The sequence below is a fragment of the Narcine bancroftii genome, chromosome 2 (genome assembly GCF_036971445.1).
Source record: "Narcine bancroftii isolate sNarBan1 chromosome 2, sNarBan1.hap1, whole genome shotgun sequence".
Lineage (NCBI taxonomy): Eukaryota > Metazoa > Chordata > Chondrichthyes > Torpediniformes > Narcinidae > Narcine > Narcine bancroftii.
Genome location: NC_091470.1, coordinates 177,773,065 through 177,791,278, shown reverse-complemented (window position 1 = coordinate 177,791,278; position 18,214 = coordinate 177,773,065). Strand labels below are relative to the sequence as shown.

Here is an 18,214-nt window from a genome sequence, read left to right as displayed (position 1 = left end):
AGAGAGATTTACCAGGATGTTGCCTGGATTGGAAAATAAGTCTTATGAGGCAAGGTTAGCAGAGCTGGGACTTTTCAGTTTGTACCGAAGAAGAATGAGAGGAGAATTAATAGAGGTCGACAAGATTCTGAGAGGTGTAGATAGGGTGGACAGCCAGTGCCTGTTTCCTAGGGCAGGAGTCGAAAATACCAGGGGACATCTGCACAAAGTGAAGGGAGGGAAATTTAGGGGAGACGTCAGGGGTAAGTTTTTATATAAACACAGAGTTGAGGGGGCCTGGAATGCCTTGCCAGGGGTGGTGGTGGAGGTTGGAACATTGGGGGCATTTAGAGACTCTTAGACAGACACATGGATGGAAGAAAAATAAAGGGTTACTGGGTAGGAAGAGTTGAGTAATTCTTTTTGTTGGAGTATATAGGTCGGCACAACATTGAGGGCTAAAGGGCCTGAACTGTTCTATAAAGTGCAAAATGGGGATTGTCAGATAGAATAAAGCAGTCAGAAGCCCCTGTGAATCAGAAGGTATTTGGTGTGTTTGTTACAAAGTTTTATATCCTTTTCTATGGCAATATTGTGGTGACCATTGACTGTTGGTTGGACGTAACTGAAGTTGCCTTATTGGTTTACTGACAGTGGGTTAACAGAAATGTTCCCTGAAGGACATACCCTTGTTAAGTATGTAATTCTGCCTGGAGTCCCATTGCAGAGGATTCTCCCAAAATGAACAAATTGCTGACGTGCATCAAGCCCATATCCCTCTGAACCAACCACTCTCAACCATTTATTTTGGCTATGGCTTCCTAAGGACTCTGCTCAACATTTATGGGTCCCCTTACCTGCGAAGCAATCAGGTTTATTTGGCTTCTTCCGTACTTCTCTCCTACCAACTACATGAAAAATATTTATGTCATGAAGAAATCTGGCCTTTTACTTAAATGCGCTGTAGGGCCCCTGTCGAGAATGACTGGCCTGAACCTTTCCTACCTTCTACCTCTTCAGCCAGCAGCACTTTCCAAATACCCACCATGAATTGGGTGGAAAAAGTTACCCCCGTTTAAATTTCTCCCCTCACCTTAAACCTGTGGTGTTGGAGTCGCTGACCCTGGGAAAAAGATTGTGACTATTCACCTTGCCTAGACATTTTTGAGTGCTTGTGTGTGCATGTAGGTAAAACTAAAGTCTCCACACACACCCTGTCCCACAATCTTCTGTCAGTGATCATCTCAGACACCAAGTACAGTCTGATGGTCAAGACACACTGCTAAGAGACAATTATAGGTTACAGTTGCTTTCTCATCCAAACAGGCCCTGGTTGAATTTTATCGTAATGAGAAGCCAAAACAAATCCAGAAAACCAGAGCAGTGAAATATTTTATACAATGTCCCCATGATAAAAGATGGAAGAGTTGAATAAAACAATTTGATCCACTCAAACAGAACTTCCCACAGTGATGCACAAAATAAATTCGCTTACATCTTGGACCAACAGAGCATGGTCCTCAATTGAGGAACATCTTCCCATGGCAACAAAAGACAGTGGATGGTTTGACAATACATGGTGATCAACTCAAGCCACAATAACAGAAATCTTTAATGGTGCAGTGGAGCATCTAGAGATTGGATGCTGTCCTACCAAGTGAGGATAAGACTCAATAGTCTAGGCCTGGCCTTGGATCTTCTGACCCATCCCCAAACGGGCTTGACAACACTTCCGTTCCACAACTGTGAAAAGATACTGAGCAGACAGATGGAACGCTCAAACTCATTAAAGACAAGATGAATTTCAAAGAAGCAGCAAATGAAAGCGAAATTAAAAAATACAATAAGCACATATGATTGTAAAATGGACACATCCAAGAGCTTTCTGATATTTGCTTACGATGGCCAACACTTTAACCTGAGGGGCTAATGCATCATTTCTCAGCCAGACTTGTCATTAAGGGGACTCCAAGGTTGGGATCAGAAGGTTCAAATGTTAACCTATCTGTTGTCAGCGATTTGCCCTGAAGTAAGCTACACGCTACTCTTCCTATCTTCCTGTTCCCCACTCCAGGGCAGCACTGGGCTGCATCTAAAGTGCATGCTACTCTTGCAAGCTTTGTAATTTGAAGGAACCGGGGCCACAACGCCAACTCAATATTGTCAGAAGGGAAGTATTTCCTGGAATGGTGAGGCACATTGAATGAAGATGTGGAGACCCTCTTCCCCTCTGCTGAATGATGGGTGACACTACATCTCTTGCAAAGCTGCCACTCATGAATGGAGCCAGCAGTTCTGCAGCGAGGCAGGAAGAAATCTTTGGAAGGGCTAGTGGCCTGACAGATCGACTTCGGGCAACGATCAGTTACTTTACCTTTTTTCCCTTGAGTTACACAAACGCCCAGGACTGGCTAAGAACAGAATGTACTCACACACCCAAAGATATCCACAGACAACCGGCAAGGCAGAACGGCAAGTTGCAAATCTATCACCGGTCACACAGTAAGACTTCACAACAGTTGCATTTTTTTTTTCTCGGCAAAAGAAAACTGAGGCCAGGCAGGACAACCAGAGGGGCACAGACTGAAAGCTGACATACATGCAGTACAGACAGAAATCCAGCGTCAACACAACATCTTGGACAAACTTTTTTGAGAAACTTTCAAGCTAAGAGGATACAATGAGGTTAATGTTTTGCTGGTTTGGTTTGAATTTGAAGTAGGCCTTAGCCTCAGACCCCACCCTCCATACTCAATGAGACCTCTTGCCTCTCTCCAAATCTCCAATTGTTGGGAGCAACGAGCAGGAAGATGGAGATATTTGCGGCTCCCGTCAGCTGATGGGGGTGAAGTGGAGGCCTGATTGTAAGATTGAGATGGATGAAGCTTCACATTTCCTCTCACGTCTGAATCAGGTTGCCCTCACCCTCACTCAACTCCAGGGGAGATCGCCATGTACTTGGTTAGACCAGATTCAATTTCTTCTTCATTTAGGGCAAGTACAAAAAAAAATATTAGCAGGAAAGGGTGCAGAAGAGATTTGCCAGGGTGCTACTGGTATTGAGGACTTGAGAGGTCTGGAGCTGGAGAGGTTAGTTTTTTAACCCATGGAGCACCAGAGGCTGAGTGGGTGACTTTACAGGGGTAGGCAAGGAGTGTGGAAGAACTGATATTCAATCCACTTCAGCACGAGAGGGCACTGGTTTGAGGTGAGAGCGAGAGATTTAACAGGGAGCTGAGGGGTGATTTTTTTTCACTCAGAGGGGTTAGTCCGTATCTGGAATGAGCTGCCAGTGGGAGCCATGGAAGCAGGTAACAATGATGATGTAATCAATGACATTTGAACAGATGTACAGGTAGGTAGGGAGTTTAGAAGAGTACAGGCTACCTGGGAGGCACGGTCAGCGCGGCACCGTTACATCACCAGCGACTGGGATTGGAATCCCGCACTATCTGTAAGGAGTTTGTACCTTCTCCCTGTGTCTGTGTGGGTTTTCCCCAGGGGCTCCAGTTTCCGCCCACCGTTCGAAACGTACCGAGTACTGTAGGTTAACTGGACAGGAGGGGCTCATGCAGTATGTCCAAATTAAAATTAAATTTAACAATGCGAATGAATGGGACCAGCCCAAAATACACACTTATTTGTCGTGGTTGAATTGGACTAATGGAACAATTTTGAGATGTATGATTCTACGACTTCATATTTTCTTTAATTAGAAACATTCCAGAAGTCACCAGGCCTAAGAGTAAGGATATTTTTTTACTTCTACATTCTCAGTGACAGTCACAGCTGAAAGCGTCTAAAAAGAAACTGTGAAACCTGGTTTTTAATCCAGTGTTTCTGGAGCGGAGAACTGAACACAGAACGTGTCCAGGAACTGGGTTTAGACACTTGAGTTTTAACCCCAGCTCTCATGAAGTAAAGCTGGTTCTTTTGTGGGTGCTTGAGGTGATAAAAAGTTTAACGATGAGCCTGACTTGGAAGAAGCACTGTTGGGCAACAGTGATCTACAGATGCGGGCCTCAGGTATTCCCAGAAGTAAATACATTTCTTTCTAGCCCTCCAAAGTAGATGAGGCTCGCATCAGGTTGAAGTCAGTGAAGGAGTTGGTCAGTGACGCAGTGATCGTGCTACATAATGGTACCAAGAACAACTTGTTTTTGGGACATTCAACCTTCTGCATGTTTAAATGAAAGCTATTGATATATGAAATGTCCATGAATTTTAAAAATGATTGACTGTGAAATACTGGTTGAGACAAATGAACACAAGAACAGAAACTCATACACACACACACGCACAGAGGCAAACACAATAAAAAGCCATACAATCTCACAATGACTTTTCAGACAAATTTGAAGATTTTTTTTGTGCACACAAACCTTTCGTGTCTTAGCTCAAGGCTTTCTGATGGACAATCAGTCCAGGGGCCACAGATGATCTTGGTATAGTGGCTTCACCAAGTAAGATGGCGACCTCTGTATTAAGAGCTCCTCGGGAAAGATTTCCCTACCTTTCTCATCACCCATCCCCATGACCCCCAACCTCAGAGAGGACGTCTGCAAAAAAAGTTTCTTCAGTAAGATGCATTTCTGGCCCAAGTGCTTCTTAATAATAAAAACCTTCAGTTCTTGTTTTAGTGGTGAGGAGGAGGCAAAATTGCAAGAGGTCCATGAGGAAATTCACACAAGAAGAAGATGTTGTGTAGATTTGATTTCTGACAGCTGTGAAATAGCTGGCCTGCTGGAGATGTGTGACAAGATACAACTTCTGCCCTTTCCTTCCCCAAAACACACAAATACTCACTGCCAGTTTGCTTGGGCCATAATGAGAAACAGCCTGCATTTCACTTTGTGTAGATTACACTGGACAACAATGTATTTTTCCCCTACAAAAGGTTTGCTTCCTGAAAGAAAATTGGGGATTGTGATAGGCATCTTCAAGATGAACATAAAGATAATTTCAGATTTGCTGTATCACATAGGAATTTGGAGAAACATTAAATAAACTTTCATTGAATTTAGCATGTTTAAATCGCTGACACATTGCGTTGCTTCATCCGACCGAAAAATGCTTTGCTGCTTTATACTCAGCATCTGATGCCTCTCTTGTCAGTGTCTAACAATAGTCGGCCGGCACTGATGGATTCCCTCTGCCCTGATCCCATTTTCCCAGGGTCACAATGTCCTGGTGGAACCTTTCACTGTGTCCGTCACTGACGGCACCAAATTCAGCGGGGAAGGCGTCCAAGTGCGAAAGCAGAGAATGAATTTTCAACGACATGTTGCGTTTCATGGTTTTTACACTTTAAGTGGACTTAAAATGTCAGGAAATCGCAAAAATAGGTTATATCTAGGAATATTTTAAGGTGATTTTCATGATCAGCAGCTCAAAGTCCATAAAACACACCCAAAAGTGTTCAGGAAGCAAGATCTTCGTTGTCCAGTGTTACCTGTAATTCCAACTTTTGACATGGAAGACAAGATATTTTGTCTCTTTCAGGCTAAGCGCAGAAACTCGATGGAAATTGCAACTTTTCACACATCTCCGTGACCTTCAGACTTTCTGAGAACCAAGGATACTGCGGCTTAAAGGATTTCTCCCTCTTTCTCGTACCTTGTGTTTCGCTGCCCTCAATTGTTGGAGGTACAGGCAGCGCAAGACACTGTTCCAGCCAGGTTGTCTAGTTGCCTCCGAGTCGGTCAACAAGGCCCTCAAGGTGCGACCATCTCCCCTGCCTCCTTCTGTCTGTAAACGGAGCATTCTTTCCCATACCCGGCTGTGAAATTAAATCACCACTCCATGGTATAACCCCACTTACCAGTTCTAGGGGATGGTGGGGGGTGGGGGGGAGGGGGGTGGAATTTTTAGGCTGATCCTGATTCAATTTATATATAAATATATTTATAAAAATGTATAATACCCTGTTTGTCCTCCCATTCCCGCTTCCCACCCTAACCCATCAAGCCAATTTGACAGTTCTTTTCACGGCGCAGGTTGTCTCCCGGGATGGACCTGACTGTCTAGGCTGCACCCTTTGTAGGTCCCATGCCAATATAAGCCAAGGGCACAGTGATGTCAGACCAGTTGCTGACCCCCTCCTCCTTCCACGCTGAATTCAAAGTGGCGTCCCTGCCGGCGCATGTGCCGTGGATCACCGCGAAGCTTAGCCTCGATTCGGTTCGAAGCGAAGTACTTGGCGCGGTGAGAGCGAGGCGCCTGGGAGACGGATGGGGCCAGGAAACCATTTTGGCTTTTTTTGAAGGAATGCTCCATTGACTTCCAGAGGATTTTTTGAAATGCGTAATCAGAGAAGAGTCGAGGGTGATGGGAGGAGGGTGTGAAAGAATGAAGAGGAGAAAACAGGAAAGAAGGGAAAAAGAAATTTACACATGTAGTTCCAATAAGATTACTGTTCAGATTGGCACAATTTCCATTCCACAAGAAGGGATATTGTACAAACACACCATACACACAAACATCTGTAAATATACTGCTACGCCAGTACATTTAGGCATCAATGTTAATTATAAAACACTACATGACACCTTCAAGTATTGTTTTAACAAGGTTCAAAGATTGTAGAAGTAGTGAGGACATTGGATAATTGTTGCAGACACAATCCCAGCTGCTTTGCCCTACCTGGAAGGTTTTAACCGATGCCGCGAGGCACGCTTCAGCATTTGCAACCCATTCTTGACTGTAAAGCAGAGCAGAAAGGCAGGGGCAGCAAGACACACGGTGGGGTTTCCAGGCGACCAGTGCAACGCAGAGCACATGGCCAGAGCTGGCAGCCCATGTTACAGGTGCCTTTGCAGTACTCAGAAGTAAATCTCAAAGTCTGCAGACACTGTGGTTGAAGTAAAAACATCACAGCCCCCACATCAAATATATGGGAAATAGTTGGTAGGTCAGATGGCATCTTGAAGAAAAGATCAATGGGCATCATTGGAACCGATGCTGAGTTTGTTCGGCATGTTTGCCACCTTTCACGCAATGCACGATTTTCCAGAAACTTCTCTTCCATGGGTCTTTCCACCACACAACTGAGCATTCCCAGCTCACCGCCTTTCTCCCTTTTTAAGTTTAGTCCAGTGGTTCTCAATCTTTTTCATCCCACCTTAAGTAATCCCTAGGCCATCGGTGCTCTGTGATTAGTAAGGGATTGCTTAAGGTGGTGTGTGGGTGGAAAGTAAAACTTTGAAAACCACTGTTTTAATCATCCCTAATTGACTCGTTATGTGCACGGTTTCAGAACTCCAAAGAAAATGGGCCAATGACAATTTTTCTCAAGCAAAATATTTCAGTAACAATCGGGTCAAGAGTACTAATTCTCAACTTTCCCTTCCCGCCCACATCCCACCTTAAGCAATCCCTTACTAATCACAAAGCCCTGATGGCGTAAGGATTACTTTAAATGGGATGTGAGTAGAATGAAAAAGGTTGAGAACCACTGGGTCAGTCCTCAAGGACTTCACTACAGATGCAGAGATGGTGGGAGATCTGCCCTGCCTGCTGCAGAAAGCTCCTTCCCCATCAACAACCGGTGGCCCACTTCCATCTCTCACAGGAGCACTATGCAACACCTCAACGACCAAACCAGACATTTTCCCATGCTGCACGGCAACAAATCACGTCGGGTATAGACAAGGCACTGATAAGTTTAAATGGACGGGAATTCTCAATCCTTCTCTTACACTTGAATAGGTTTCGCCGGGAAGGTTGTGCCAGGACTAGAAACGACTCTAAATACTTCCTTAAACCCTGTGCTGTTCTGGGCACATCATCAGACATAGATCTTCTAAAAGAGAATAATTTAGATATAGAGGCCCTTCTGGCCCATAAGTCTGAGCCGCCCAATTACACCGAATTAACCTACAACCCTGTATGTTATAATGGGAAACCTCATTCAGACATGGGGAGAACGTATAAACACCTTACAGACAGTGCTGGATTGAAACCCCGGTCGCTGGCGCTGTAACAGCGTGGTGCTAACTGCTATGGTATGCTATTAAAAATACTGGAGATTTTTGTTCCATGAGGAAAATTGTTTGGAAGGGGACCACTCAGAAATATCTATGGATGGCTGAACCATTAAGCAAATTGATTTCACTTTGTAGCCACAACATAAAAGTACATCCACAGTTTGTAAAAGTTTATCAGAGGAAACAATCTTGTGCCCTGTTCATTCTTAGAAGAGGACATTATTGCTTCTGTTGTACAGGTTTATCTACATGTAAAACAGAATCCCTGCGACTGGGATTAGATTTGTCCTGTGAACATACAAGAAGGGGAAATGCTTCACACAAAGAGTGGTCTCCACTTGGATGTCAGATTGCTGTAACGTGGGTGAACTTTTCTTTCTAAAGAATGAAGGGAATTTATCAGGATGCATTTTTCCATGGCCCCACTTCCTGCAGTTTTCTGATCCAACCAACCGAATGCATTTCTGTGTTGTTTCCCAATAGAGGATTCTCAATCTGATCTTTGCTCTCATCTGCAATCTCAGGTACAGATGAAGAGGAAATGATCCGCATTGAACAAGTGCAGGAAATGATTTGGAAAGAAGAGAAAGAATCATGTGATGGGAATCAAAAATTAAGTGACAGAGAACACCCTAGACTGGAGCACATCTTGAATGTAGGTTTTCAGATGAGTGAAATCTGGCAGGATGGAGTGTCTCTGAGGAGCCAGGGTTTCACATTTATTGAAATGTATTTTGGGGGAAGCTTGTTTAATACACGAGGATGAAGGATTATGTGGAGGCATTTATAAGGAGATACAGTTCAAAGCCAAACAACACAGAATAAGGCCTTTTGGCCCATCGAACATCTGCTTACACCAATCCCATTTTATTGCCCCTCCTTCCCATCAACTCCACGACCCCGCTCCACTTCCCATCAACTCCTTGATCCCGCTCCACTTCTCATCAACTCCATGACCCAGCTTCACATTCCATCAACTCCATGACCCCACTCCACTTCCCATCAACTCCATGACCACTCCACTTCCCATCAACTCCATGACCGCACTCCACTTCCCGTCAACTCCATGACCCCGCTCCACTTCCCGTCAACTCCACGACCCAGCTCCACTTCCCATCAACTCCACGACCCCGCTCCACTTCCCATCAACTCCACAACCCCGCTCCACTTCCCATCAACTCCATGACCCGAAATGCTGGTGATGTATCTTTACCTCCTGTGGATGCTGCGAGACCGGCCGAGTTCTTACACCATCTTGTGTTCTAATAAGGTGTGAAGTCAAACTTTAAAGTGAGCGCCAGACAAAAGACCTCACCTCTCCTCTGCCTGTCCACAAAGAACCTGAGCAAAGCTCATTTTCCCTTTTCCGGGGGGGGGGGTGGGGGGGTGGAGGAGGTTCCAGGTGAGTGTATGAGGGGGAGCAGGGGTTCCAGGTGAGTGTATGGGGGGGAGGGGGGGTTTCAGGTGAGTGTATGAAGGGAGGGGGGTCCAGGTGAGTGTATGAGGGGAAGGAGGGGTTCCAGGGTGAGTGAATGGGGGGGGGGAATTCCAGGTGAGTGAATGAGGGGAGGGGGATTCCACATGAGTGTATGAAGGAAGGGGGTGGGTTCCACGTGAGTGTATGAGGGGAGGGGGGTTCCAGGTGAGTATATGAGGGGAAGGGGGGTTCCAGGTGAGTGAATGAGGGGAGGGGGTTCAGGTGAGTGAATGAGGGGAGGGGGATTCCACATGAGTGTATGAGGGAAGGGGGGGGGTTCCATGTGAGTGTATGAGGGGTTCCAGGTGAGTATATGAGGGGAAGTTCCAGGTGAGTGTATGATGTGAGGGAAGTCCAGGTGAGTGTACGGGGGGAAAGGGGGGTTCAACATGAGTGTATATGGGGAGGTTTGAACGTGTGAATAAGGGGAAGCGAGGTTCCAGGTGAGAGAATGAGGGGAGGGGAGGTTCCACGTTAGTGAATGAGAGGAGTGGGGGGGGGGGTTCCACGTGAGTGAATGAGGGGAGGGTGGGTTCCAGGTGAGTGTATGAGGAGAGGGGGGGTTCCAGGTGAGTGTATGGGGGGGGGGGGAAAGCAGGGGGTTCCAAGTGAGTGTACGGGGGGAGGTGAGGTTCCAGGTGAGTGTATGGGGAGGGTTTCCAGGTAAGTGCATGGGGGGGGGGGAGGGGAGGTTCCACATGAGTGTACAGGGGGAGGGAGGTTTCAGGTGAGTGTACGGGGGGAGGGGAGGTTTCAGGTGAGTGTATGGGGGAGCGGGGTCCAGATGAGTGTATGAGGGGAGGGTGGGTTCCAGGTGAGTGTATGAGGGGAGGATGGGTTCCAGGTGAGTGTGCGGGGCGAAGGGGGGTTCAACATGTGTGTATATGGGGAGGTTTCCACGTGAATGTATGAGGGGAAGGGAGGTTCCAGGTGAGTGTATGGGGAGGGTTTCCAGGTGAGTGTATGGGGAGGGTTTCCAGGTGAGTGTATGGGGGGGGGAGCAGGGGGAGGTTTTAGGTGAGTGTACGGGGGAGGGGAGGTTTCAGGTGAGTGTACGGGGAGGTTCAATGTGAGTGTATGAGGGGAGAGGAGGTTCCAGGTGAGTGAGTGAATGAGGGGAGGAGAGGTTCCATGTTAGTGAATGAGGGGAGGAAAGGTTCCACGTGAGAGAATGAGGGGAAGGGGGGTTCCAGGTGAGTGTATAAGGGGAGGGGGATTCCAGGTGAGTGTATAGGGGGGAGCGGGGGGGGGGTTTCCAGGTGAGTGTATAGGGGGAGCGGGGGGAGGTGAGGTTTCAGGTGAGTGTACGGGGGGAGCAGGGGGAGGAGAGGTTCCAGGTGAGTATATGGGGGGCGGGGGGTTCCAGGTGAGTGTATTGGGGGGAGCCGAGAGAGGGGAGGTTCCACGTGAGTGTACGGGGGGAGCAGGGGTTCCAGGTGAGTGTATGGGGGAGGGGAGAGGGGTTTCCAGGTGAGTGTATGGGGGTGGGGAGGGGTGTTCCATGTGAATGTACAGAGTGTAACACTCCCCGGCTACACCTACTGTCCTTCTTGAGTTGAGTTTTATCACCCTCACCACATGCTCGTTCTGTCACCGGCTCAATTATTAACACGTTTTAAATCTCAAGGTTATATCAACTTCCCAAAAGAAGGTCCTTCCAGCTCTAAACATTGAATGAACAGACTAAAGATATCTCTCAGCATCTGTGCTCTCTGAGCCACCAGCAGATGATGTGGCCCAATCATGGTATGAACGGGCTTCTCTCGAACACCAGCACTTACAGAACGACCAACTAAACCAATCGGCAATCAAGCAAATCACTGCAGGAAAACACCATGTTTCACCTGACAAGCCAAATGGCAGGAAATACAGCACCCAATGGAAATATTGTACAGAGACTAATTCAACACTGCCCATTTATTTAAATACCGGTAGAGATCAAAACGGAGTCTTGTGAATCCTAGAAAGAGCAAACTAAGTTAACCATGAAGTGAAATAACCTTTAATAATAGATCAGGACAGTCAATGGATCAGGTGCTTTTAAGGAAAATCCCACGACTGCGGGATCTGCGTCCAAGATGGCGGTGCCTGTGATGTGCAGCGGCCATGAGGGGTTGCAGATTCTGGGGGAGCGCAGGGTGCCCGAAACAGGAAGAAACCACCCCCCCCCCCCCACGCCAGTTGAGAAGAGGCAGAGGAGGCGACCACAGTGGGCCAGCGAGGGGCTCAGCAGATGAGAGACCCGCACGGGCTCTCAGGATCCAGGTATCGGTGCCAGGATTCGAGAGGGAGGTGAGGACAAGAAGGGTTCCCGAAGGGTCATCAGGCACTAACGGGTTCCTGACCATGTCAGAGGTTCGGATCTGGTGCTTTTGGTGGCCAATGGTTTGGACTGGACTCTGTGCGGCCACAGGAGCTGGAGGTGAATCCACAGACACCCGGTGTCTCGGAAGGGACTCGCTTTGGCTTCCCTTTCTCTCGTACTGGAAGGGACGCCTTATAGCAGGCAGAAGGCAATTCTGAGTAATATTACTTATTCTGTACAGTGATGTTGAATCTGGAATTTAATGTGCTTGTGATGTTTTAAACTTGCAACCCTCGTGGCTTTTGGCTGTTGTGAGTTGGGAGACAAGCTGAGATAGAGGAGAGTGTGAACTCAAAATTCGCCACAAGCTTTGGTGATTTGCTTGAAGCAGGAGAGTGGGATTGAGGAAGTGAAATTTGTAGCAGGTCTGAGATAGTTTTATAAGATTCAGGTTGGAGCAGGCTTCCACTTTTCGCCTTGTCCCAGCCCAAGTATCTGCCCAATGTCTAGTTTCCTCCAATTCCCTCCCATCCTATCCTGTTGATGGTTTGTCAGGTCAAGTCTTGCTTTTCTCACTACTCCCCCTACTCACTGGTCTTCCCCACCCTGTGAAACTGTGGCAAAAGATTTAACAGCTGGGAGGGGGGATGGAGCAGAAATAGGCCATTTAGCCCATCGAGTCTGCCCCACCATTCAATCCATTTCCTCACTCAGCCCCCACTGCCTGACTTTCTCTCCATCACTTTTGATGTCCTGGCTAATCAAGAACTTATCAATCTCTGCCTTAAATACACCCAATGACCCGGCCTCCAGAACCACCTGTGGCAACAGCTTCCACAGATTCACCTCTGTCGGGCTGAAGAAATTCCTCCACATCTCTGTCCTAAGCAGACGCCCTTCAATCCTGATAACACAATTGACCCCAACCCTGCTGAGTCCAAATGAATCTCATCACAGGCCTGGGATTATCCTGATCTGCATTAAATAAAATTCTCATCCCCCTTCTCCACAGACTCTCCCCTTTCTACCTCTGCCATCATTTCCAACCTCTGTTCTTCTTTTACACACAGCTCAATTTCACCCACTTCTGCCAGATTCATCATCGGCTCTCCAGATTCCAAACTCTCAACTTCCTTCTTGACATCTGCCTTTCGACCTAATATCCACCTTGAAACCATCTCTTTCATCAAGCCATTAACTGCCGCCCACTTGCCTCTTTGGTGTGACCAAAGAGGTTATCACCTCAGGATGTCTCTCCTGCTTGAGAGGGAGTGAAAGGGCAAGCTATTATCTTTGTAATGAATGAACGACTCAGCAAGATGTGTGCCAAGGAACGGAAGTGCAACCAATGGCACTGGCAGAGAGATGGAGGTACCTTTGAAGTTCAGTCTGCAGTTGTTGGGAGCTAAGTAACACAGTGACTACACACAGATTCATTCTAGGGGAAACCACAGCCCTTCAATGAGACTGGGCCTTGACATCACTCAGCAGGCAAACGATTTCAGCAAAATTGAAGAATTTAACTGTATTAATATAAAAAAACAATCCAAATTATTGTGCTATTTCTCTCTCTCACCTTCTCCTGATCAGATACCAATTGTTCTCCTGTTTCATTCCCAGGAAAGAACTTTGAGATGCTTTCCAATTCTCTTCACAAGCTCTCTGAGCAGTCCCAGGCTTCTCCCTTCACCCTAGAATTATCTGCTGCATTGTCAATTGGTGCTGGGGTAGAATTCATCTTCCCCGCCCCAGCAACGTCTACCCTCCCCCCCCCCAAGCAGCCCTCCCGTTCGATTCACGCAATTTTCCCGCTGATGTTTATAATCACTCCCAGTTCCTTTGCAGTGAGCACAGCCACCCAGACCTTCCCAGTTTCTGCTCCCCCTCCAGGACATTTCACCAGAACATGCAAGGCTGTATCCTAAACCATTTTGTAAATGATTCAAACCAATTCAGTGTAAGTAGACACTGCCAGATGCTGTTATGGCGTTGTGTTTACATGGCCAATTCTGTGCCAGAATTTGGGAGCAATCAAACCAACACAGAACTCGGTGGCTAGTTTTAATTTTCTGTTCACACAGGCATTTCTTCTCCCTCCATCACACAACTGGCATCTGGCAGTGGCTACTACACTCGAGAGAACTTTCACATCTTCCTGAGCACCAAGGATTCTTGGGTGCATCATACTTAGAAGACAGAGTGGCTGGTGGGGGGGTGGGGGGGCAGGGTAAAGTGGATGGGGTAATGGGGTCTATTACAATAGTTAAAGGCTGCTGTACTGATATTCAGCCAACTGCAAAGAGGCTGTTAATGTTGTAAACAGTGCGACAAACCTGAGTGTATGTTGGCAAAAATCAATGCACAACTTGTACAAGTGAGAGGGCTTTGTGACCATTGACGAGTGCAAACCTTTCGTTCCCTCATGCTGGATACTGCTGCCATGCCAATTGCAACCCCCCCCCCCCCCCCCAACCACGATTTGCTTGCTCTGAGATGGGCAAGCACGTAGAAGAATTGAAAAACAAACAAAAAACACACATGAGGTTACCATTGGCCTCCTGGTTTTCCCACTTTGTACATGACCAAGGGAAATCCCTGGCTGTTTCCTACACAGCCGACTAGTTCCCTGATCAAACCTCATCTCTGCAAACTTGCACGGGGATGGTCAGCGTTTTTCGGAAACTGGGGAGAGTTTATAAATCAGGGCCCACCCGGATTTCGCCCATCTCCTCGCCAGCTCTAGACACAACGCCCAACTGTCGGTCACTTCTCCCTCAGCAGCAAAATTGCCTTTGCCATTTTCAAGGTTGGGCTGATCGCCAATTCCAGAAAAAGGAAGTGTTTGGGTTGGGTTCTCTCTCTTTCTCTCTGAGATGTTTACTGTGTCAGAGATAAGGGGCAGGAACACCGCATGTGGCTGCGGGAGTGAGGGGCAAGAGGAGGAAATCATCAACAGTTTGCTCAGATGGGGTTTGAACTGGAATGGGACTATCCCGACAAGAAAGATTTGCTGGAGCTTCTCCCTCAGTGTCATTTGTTGATCTTTGAGGTGATGATTTTCTGTACCTGAACGTCGATTATCCGCTGCTTGGCGTCTATGGCCTCCTGCATGTTGGCGTGATCTTTCCTCAACTCATCTTCCACCACCATTAACCTGTGGATACAGGTGAAAAGCCACAGAACGTGAGCAGTGGCTGGGAGAGTTGGCACAGGCAGGATAGGGGGATACAGGAGATCATCGCAGGATTAGCTCAGAGTTCAAACTGGTAGTATCCGCGTAAAACACAGATCTCGGCTGACATACCGAGTGCACCATGCTTTAGAAAAGATGAAGGGGAAGGCTGTGTACCCATGACAGGGAGAACAGCCCACGTTGAGAAGGAGAAGCAGAGGAGAAATCCCCAAGGGTGGTGGCAGACCTGGGAGGGACACACACAGACGGCGAGCTGTTGGGAACTTGTAGGCCGAGGGCTGCTGGCAACTTGAAGTCAAAGAACTCTGGGTGGTGGGGGGATCTCTTTTGCTTCTCTTTCTCTGACTGTAAGGAGCACTGAGCAATGCTCATGGTGAATCTTTGTCTGCCGTATGGTTGACTAAAGCTCGTGTAATGCTACAGTTCTGTTTCATTACATGACAATAAACAGCATCTGATCTGAAACTTAATGGAACAACGCCAATTACAACGGACTTCAACAATGTGCAGAGATTTGGGCTCTGAAATAGAAACAAAAAATTCAAAAAATACTCAGCAAATCAGGCAGCATCTGTAGAAACAGGAAGAAAATTCACGTTTTGGGTCAAACATCTCCAAAGCAGAAGAACATGAGAGCAGGAGTCGTCCCTCTGGCCCATCGAGCCTGCTCTGCTATTCAATCAGGCCATGGCTGATCTGGCATGGACTCAGCTCCACTCACCCACTCGTTTCCATCCCCTTAATCCCCCTGCTATTTCAAAAATCTCTCTCTACATCTTAAATATATTTCAGGAGGCAGTCCCTACTGATTTATTGGGAAGAGAATTCCAGATTCACTGCTCTCTGAGAGAAGCAGCTCCTCCTCATTTTAAAAAAAATTTAGATGTACAGCACGGTAACAGGCCCTTTTGGCCCATGAGTCTGTGCCAGGGTGAAGGGTGGGAGGAAACCAGAGCCCCCGGGGAAATCTCACATAGACACAGGGAGAACGTACAAACTCCTTACAGACAACGTGGGATTCGAACCCCAGTCACCATCGCTGGCGCAGTAACCGCGCTGTGCCTCCCAACTGCCTTGAATCACTCCCTCAAATCTTGAAGCTAATCTCCCTTATTCTAGTCTGGCAAGCCAGTGGAACAACTTCCCTCCTTCTATCTCATCTCATTCAAATCCGAATTCTATGTGTTTCTATAAGACCAGAATCAGGTTTTTATTGTCATGAACAAGTGTCAAGAAATCTGTTGTTTTGCAGCAGAACAAGGTGCAAAAAATCACTATAAACTACAAACAAGATTTCAAAAAATACAAGCAGTGCAAAGAGGAGAAAAAGTGAGGCCATATTGTACATTCAGAAATCTGATGGCGGAGGGGAAGAAGCTGTTTTGTATCGGTGAGTGCGTGTCTTCAGGCTTCTGTGTGAAACGAAGGTCTGTAGACGCTGCATTGCAGTAAAAACACACTGAAATGCTGCAGGAACTCGGCCGGTCTTTCAGTTGTCCGTAGGAGACAAAGATATGGTGCTGACTTTCGAGCCTTGCCCTTCCTCAAGGAATAAGCAGAATGAGTCAGAAGCAGGAAGTCTCACGATTCAGACAGTGCCGGCTGGGGAGAGGGCTCCAGACCCACAACAGGTGTTAATTGGATATGGTAAGGGGGGAGGTACGAATTTATCAAATTTTGGCATAATTTAAATTTAATGTAGACACAGCTCGGTAACAGGCCCTTTCAGCCCACACACCCATGCTGCTCAATAACACCTGATTGACCTACTACCCTCATGTGTTTTGAACGGGGATAGGAAACCGGAGGATGCAGAGGAAACCCACACAGACACGGGAAGAATGTATAAACACCTTACCGAGCGCGGGATTTGAACCCCGGTTGCTGGCGCTGTAAGAGTGCTGTGCTAACCCATACGCTGACCGTGCTGCAGGTAATGATCGTGGACTTCAGGAGGCCCAGGAACAACCACCCTCCTACTCAGCTCTCTCATGGAGAGAGTGGAGAGAACTAAGTTCTTTGGAGTTCACTTAACTAGAGACCTATCTTGGACACCCAACATCTCCTCACCTGTCAGGAAGGTGCAACAGAGACTGAATATCCTGACAAGACTGAAGCGGGTGAGGCTGCCAGCCACCGTCACATCAACCTTCTACAGGATCTCTATCGAGAGCACCCTGGCCGGCTGCATCAGTGTGCGTATGGTTGCTGCAGAGAATTGGCTTGGAGGTTAATCCAGAAGAGCGGCAGAGAGGATCACTGGAGTCTCCCTCCCCTCTATTGACCGGGATCGTTGTTTGCAAAATAGCGCGCAAAATCATTGAGGACCCCTTCCACCCCATACACAGCATCTTTCAGCTGCTCCCATTGGGGAAGAGATACAGGAGGATCAGAGCCAGCCCCATCAGGCTGAGGAATAGCTTCTTCCCATAGGCAGTGAGGGTGCTGAATGACCAAAGGAACCACTCACACTGACCCTCTGAGATGCTCATGAAACGATATTCATTTATTTGAATAGATGAATACTTGTCCTGTGTATTTACTGTTTGTCTGTATGTGTGTTGTGTCTCATTGTGTGTCTGTGCGGTTTGCACCGAGGACCAGAGAACGCTGTTCGGCAGGTTGTACTTGTGCAATCGGATGACAATAAACTTGATGTGATTGTGAAAGATGTTTGATTTACAAATTTGAGGCTTGATTCTTTGAACTCTACAATATGCAGCTCAAGCTTATTTTTAGAACCAATTTGCAGTCCCTCAGATTTCAGAGATAAATGCCATCTGCTATTCAGCTGCTGAGTTGCTAAGTGTACGTCGAGTTCATTGAACATTGCCTATCCTCGCAATATCCTGTTTTCCTCCGCAATTTGGCACCACCCATTGACACATGTTCTGTTTAAAATGATAGAACACCTTCACAAAGTGGTTTTAAAATATTCTGGGTGCCTGGTTGCCAGGGAACCCATCTTATTTTGTACCATTGATACAAAAGACAGTCCGCAGAAAAATGAAAGTCAAGGGATTATTATTAAAAAAATTTACACAGGTCATACTGGCTCATGAGCCCGTGCCGCTCAATTACACCCAATTAACCTACAACCCATGTATAATTTTGGAGGGTGAAAGGAAAACCAGGCAGACAACGTACCATCTCCTTACAGACAGCGCAGGATTCGAACCTGAGTCGCTGGCTTTCACGATGACAGAGGAAGATTTACATTTCCCTTTCATAAATTCAAAACATTGCTGTGTACAGTAAAAACCCTGTTATCCAGA

The 18,214-nt window shown here is 47.0% G+C and overlaps 1 protein-coding gene across 16 annotated transcripts in view; it reads right to left on the bottom strand.

Moving 5' to 3' along the window:
* Positions 1-18,214, bottom strand: part of LOC138754646 (ras/Rap GTPase-activating protein SynGAP-like) — a 469,786-nt gene that overhangs the window by 277,322 nt on the left and 174,250 nt on the right. For 8 of the 16 annotated variants that reach the window (XM_069919204.1, XM_069919206.1, XM_069919213.1 and 5 more), the window contains one exon: positions 14,813-14,900. In XM_069919204.1, coding sequence (XP_069775305.1) covers positions 14,813-14,900 — 88 coding nt within the window. Of the gene's footprint in view, positions 1-5,595; positions 6,259-14,812; positions 14,901-18,214 lie in introns of those variants that run through there. The other 8 variants (XM_069919215.1, XM_069919216.1, XM_069919201.1 and 5 more) reach the window with 2 other exon arrangements.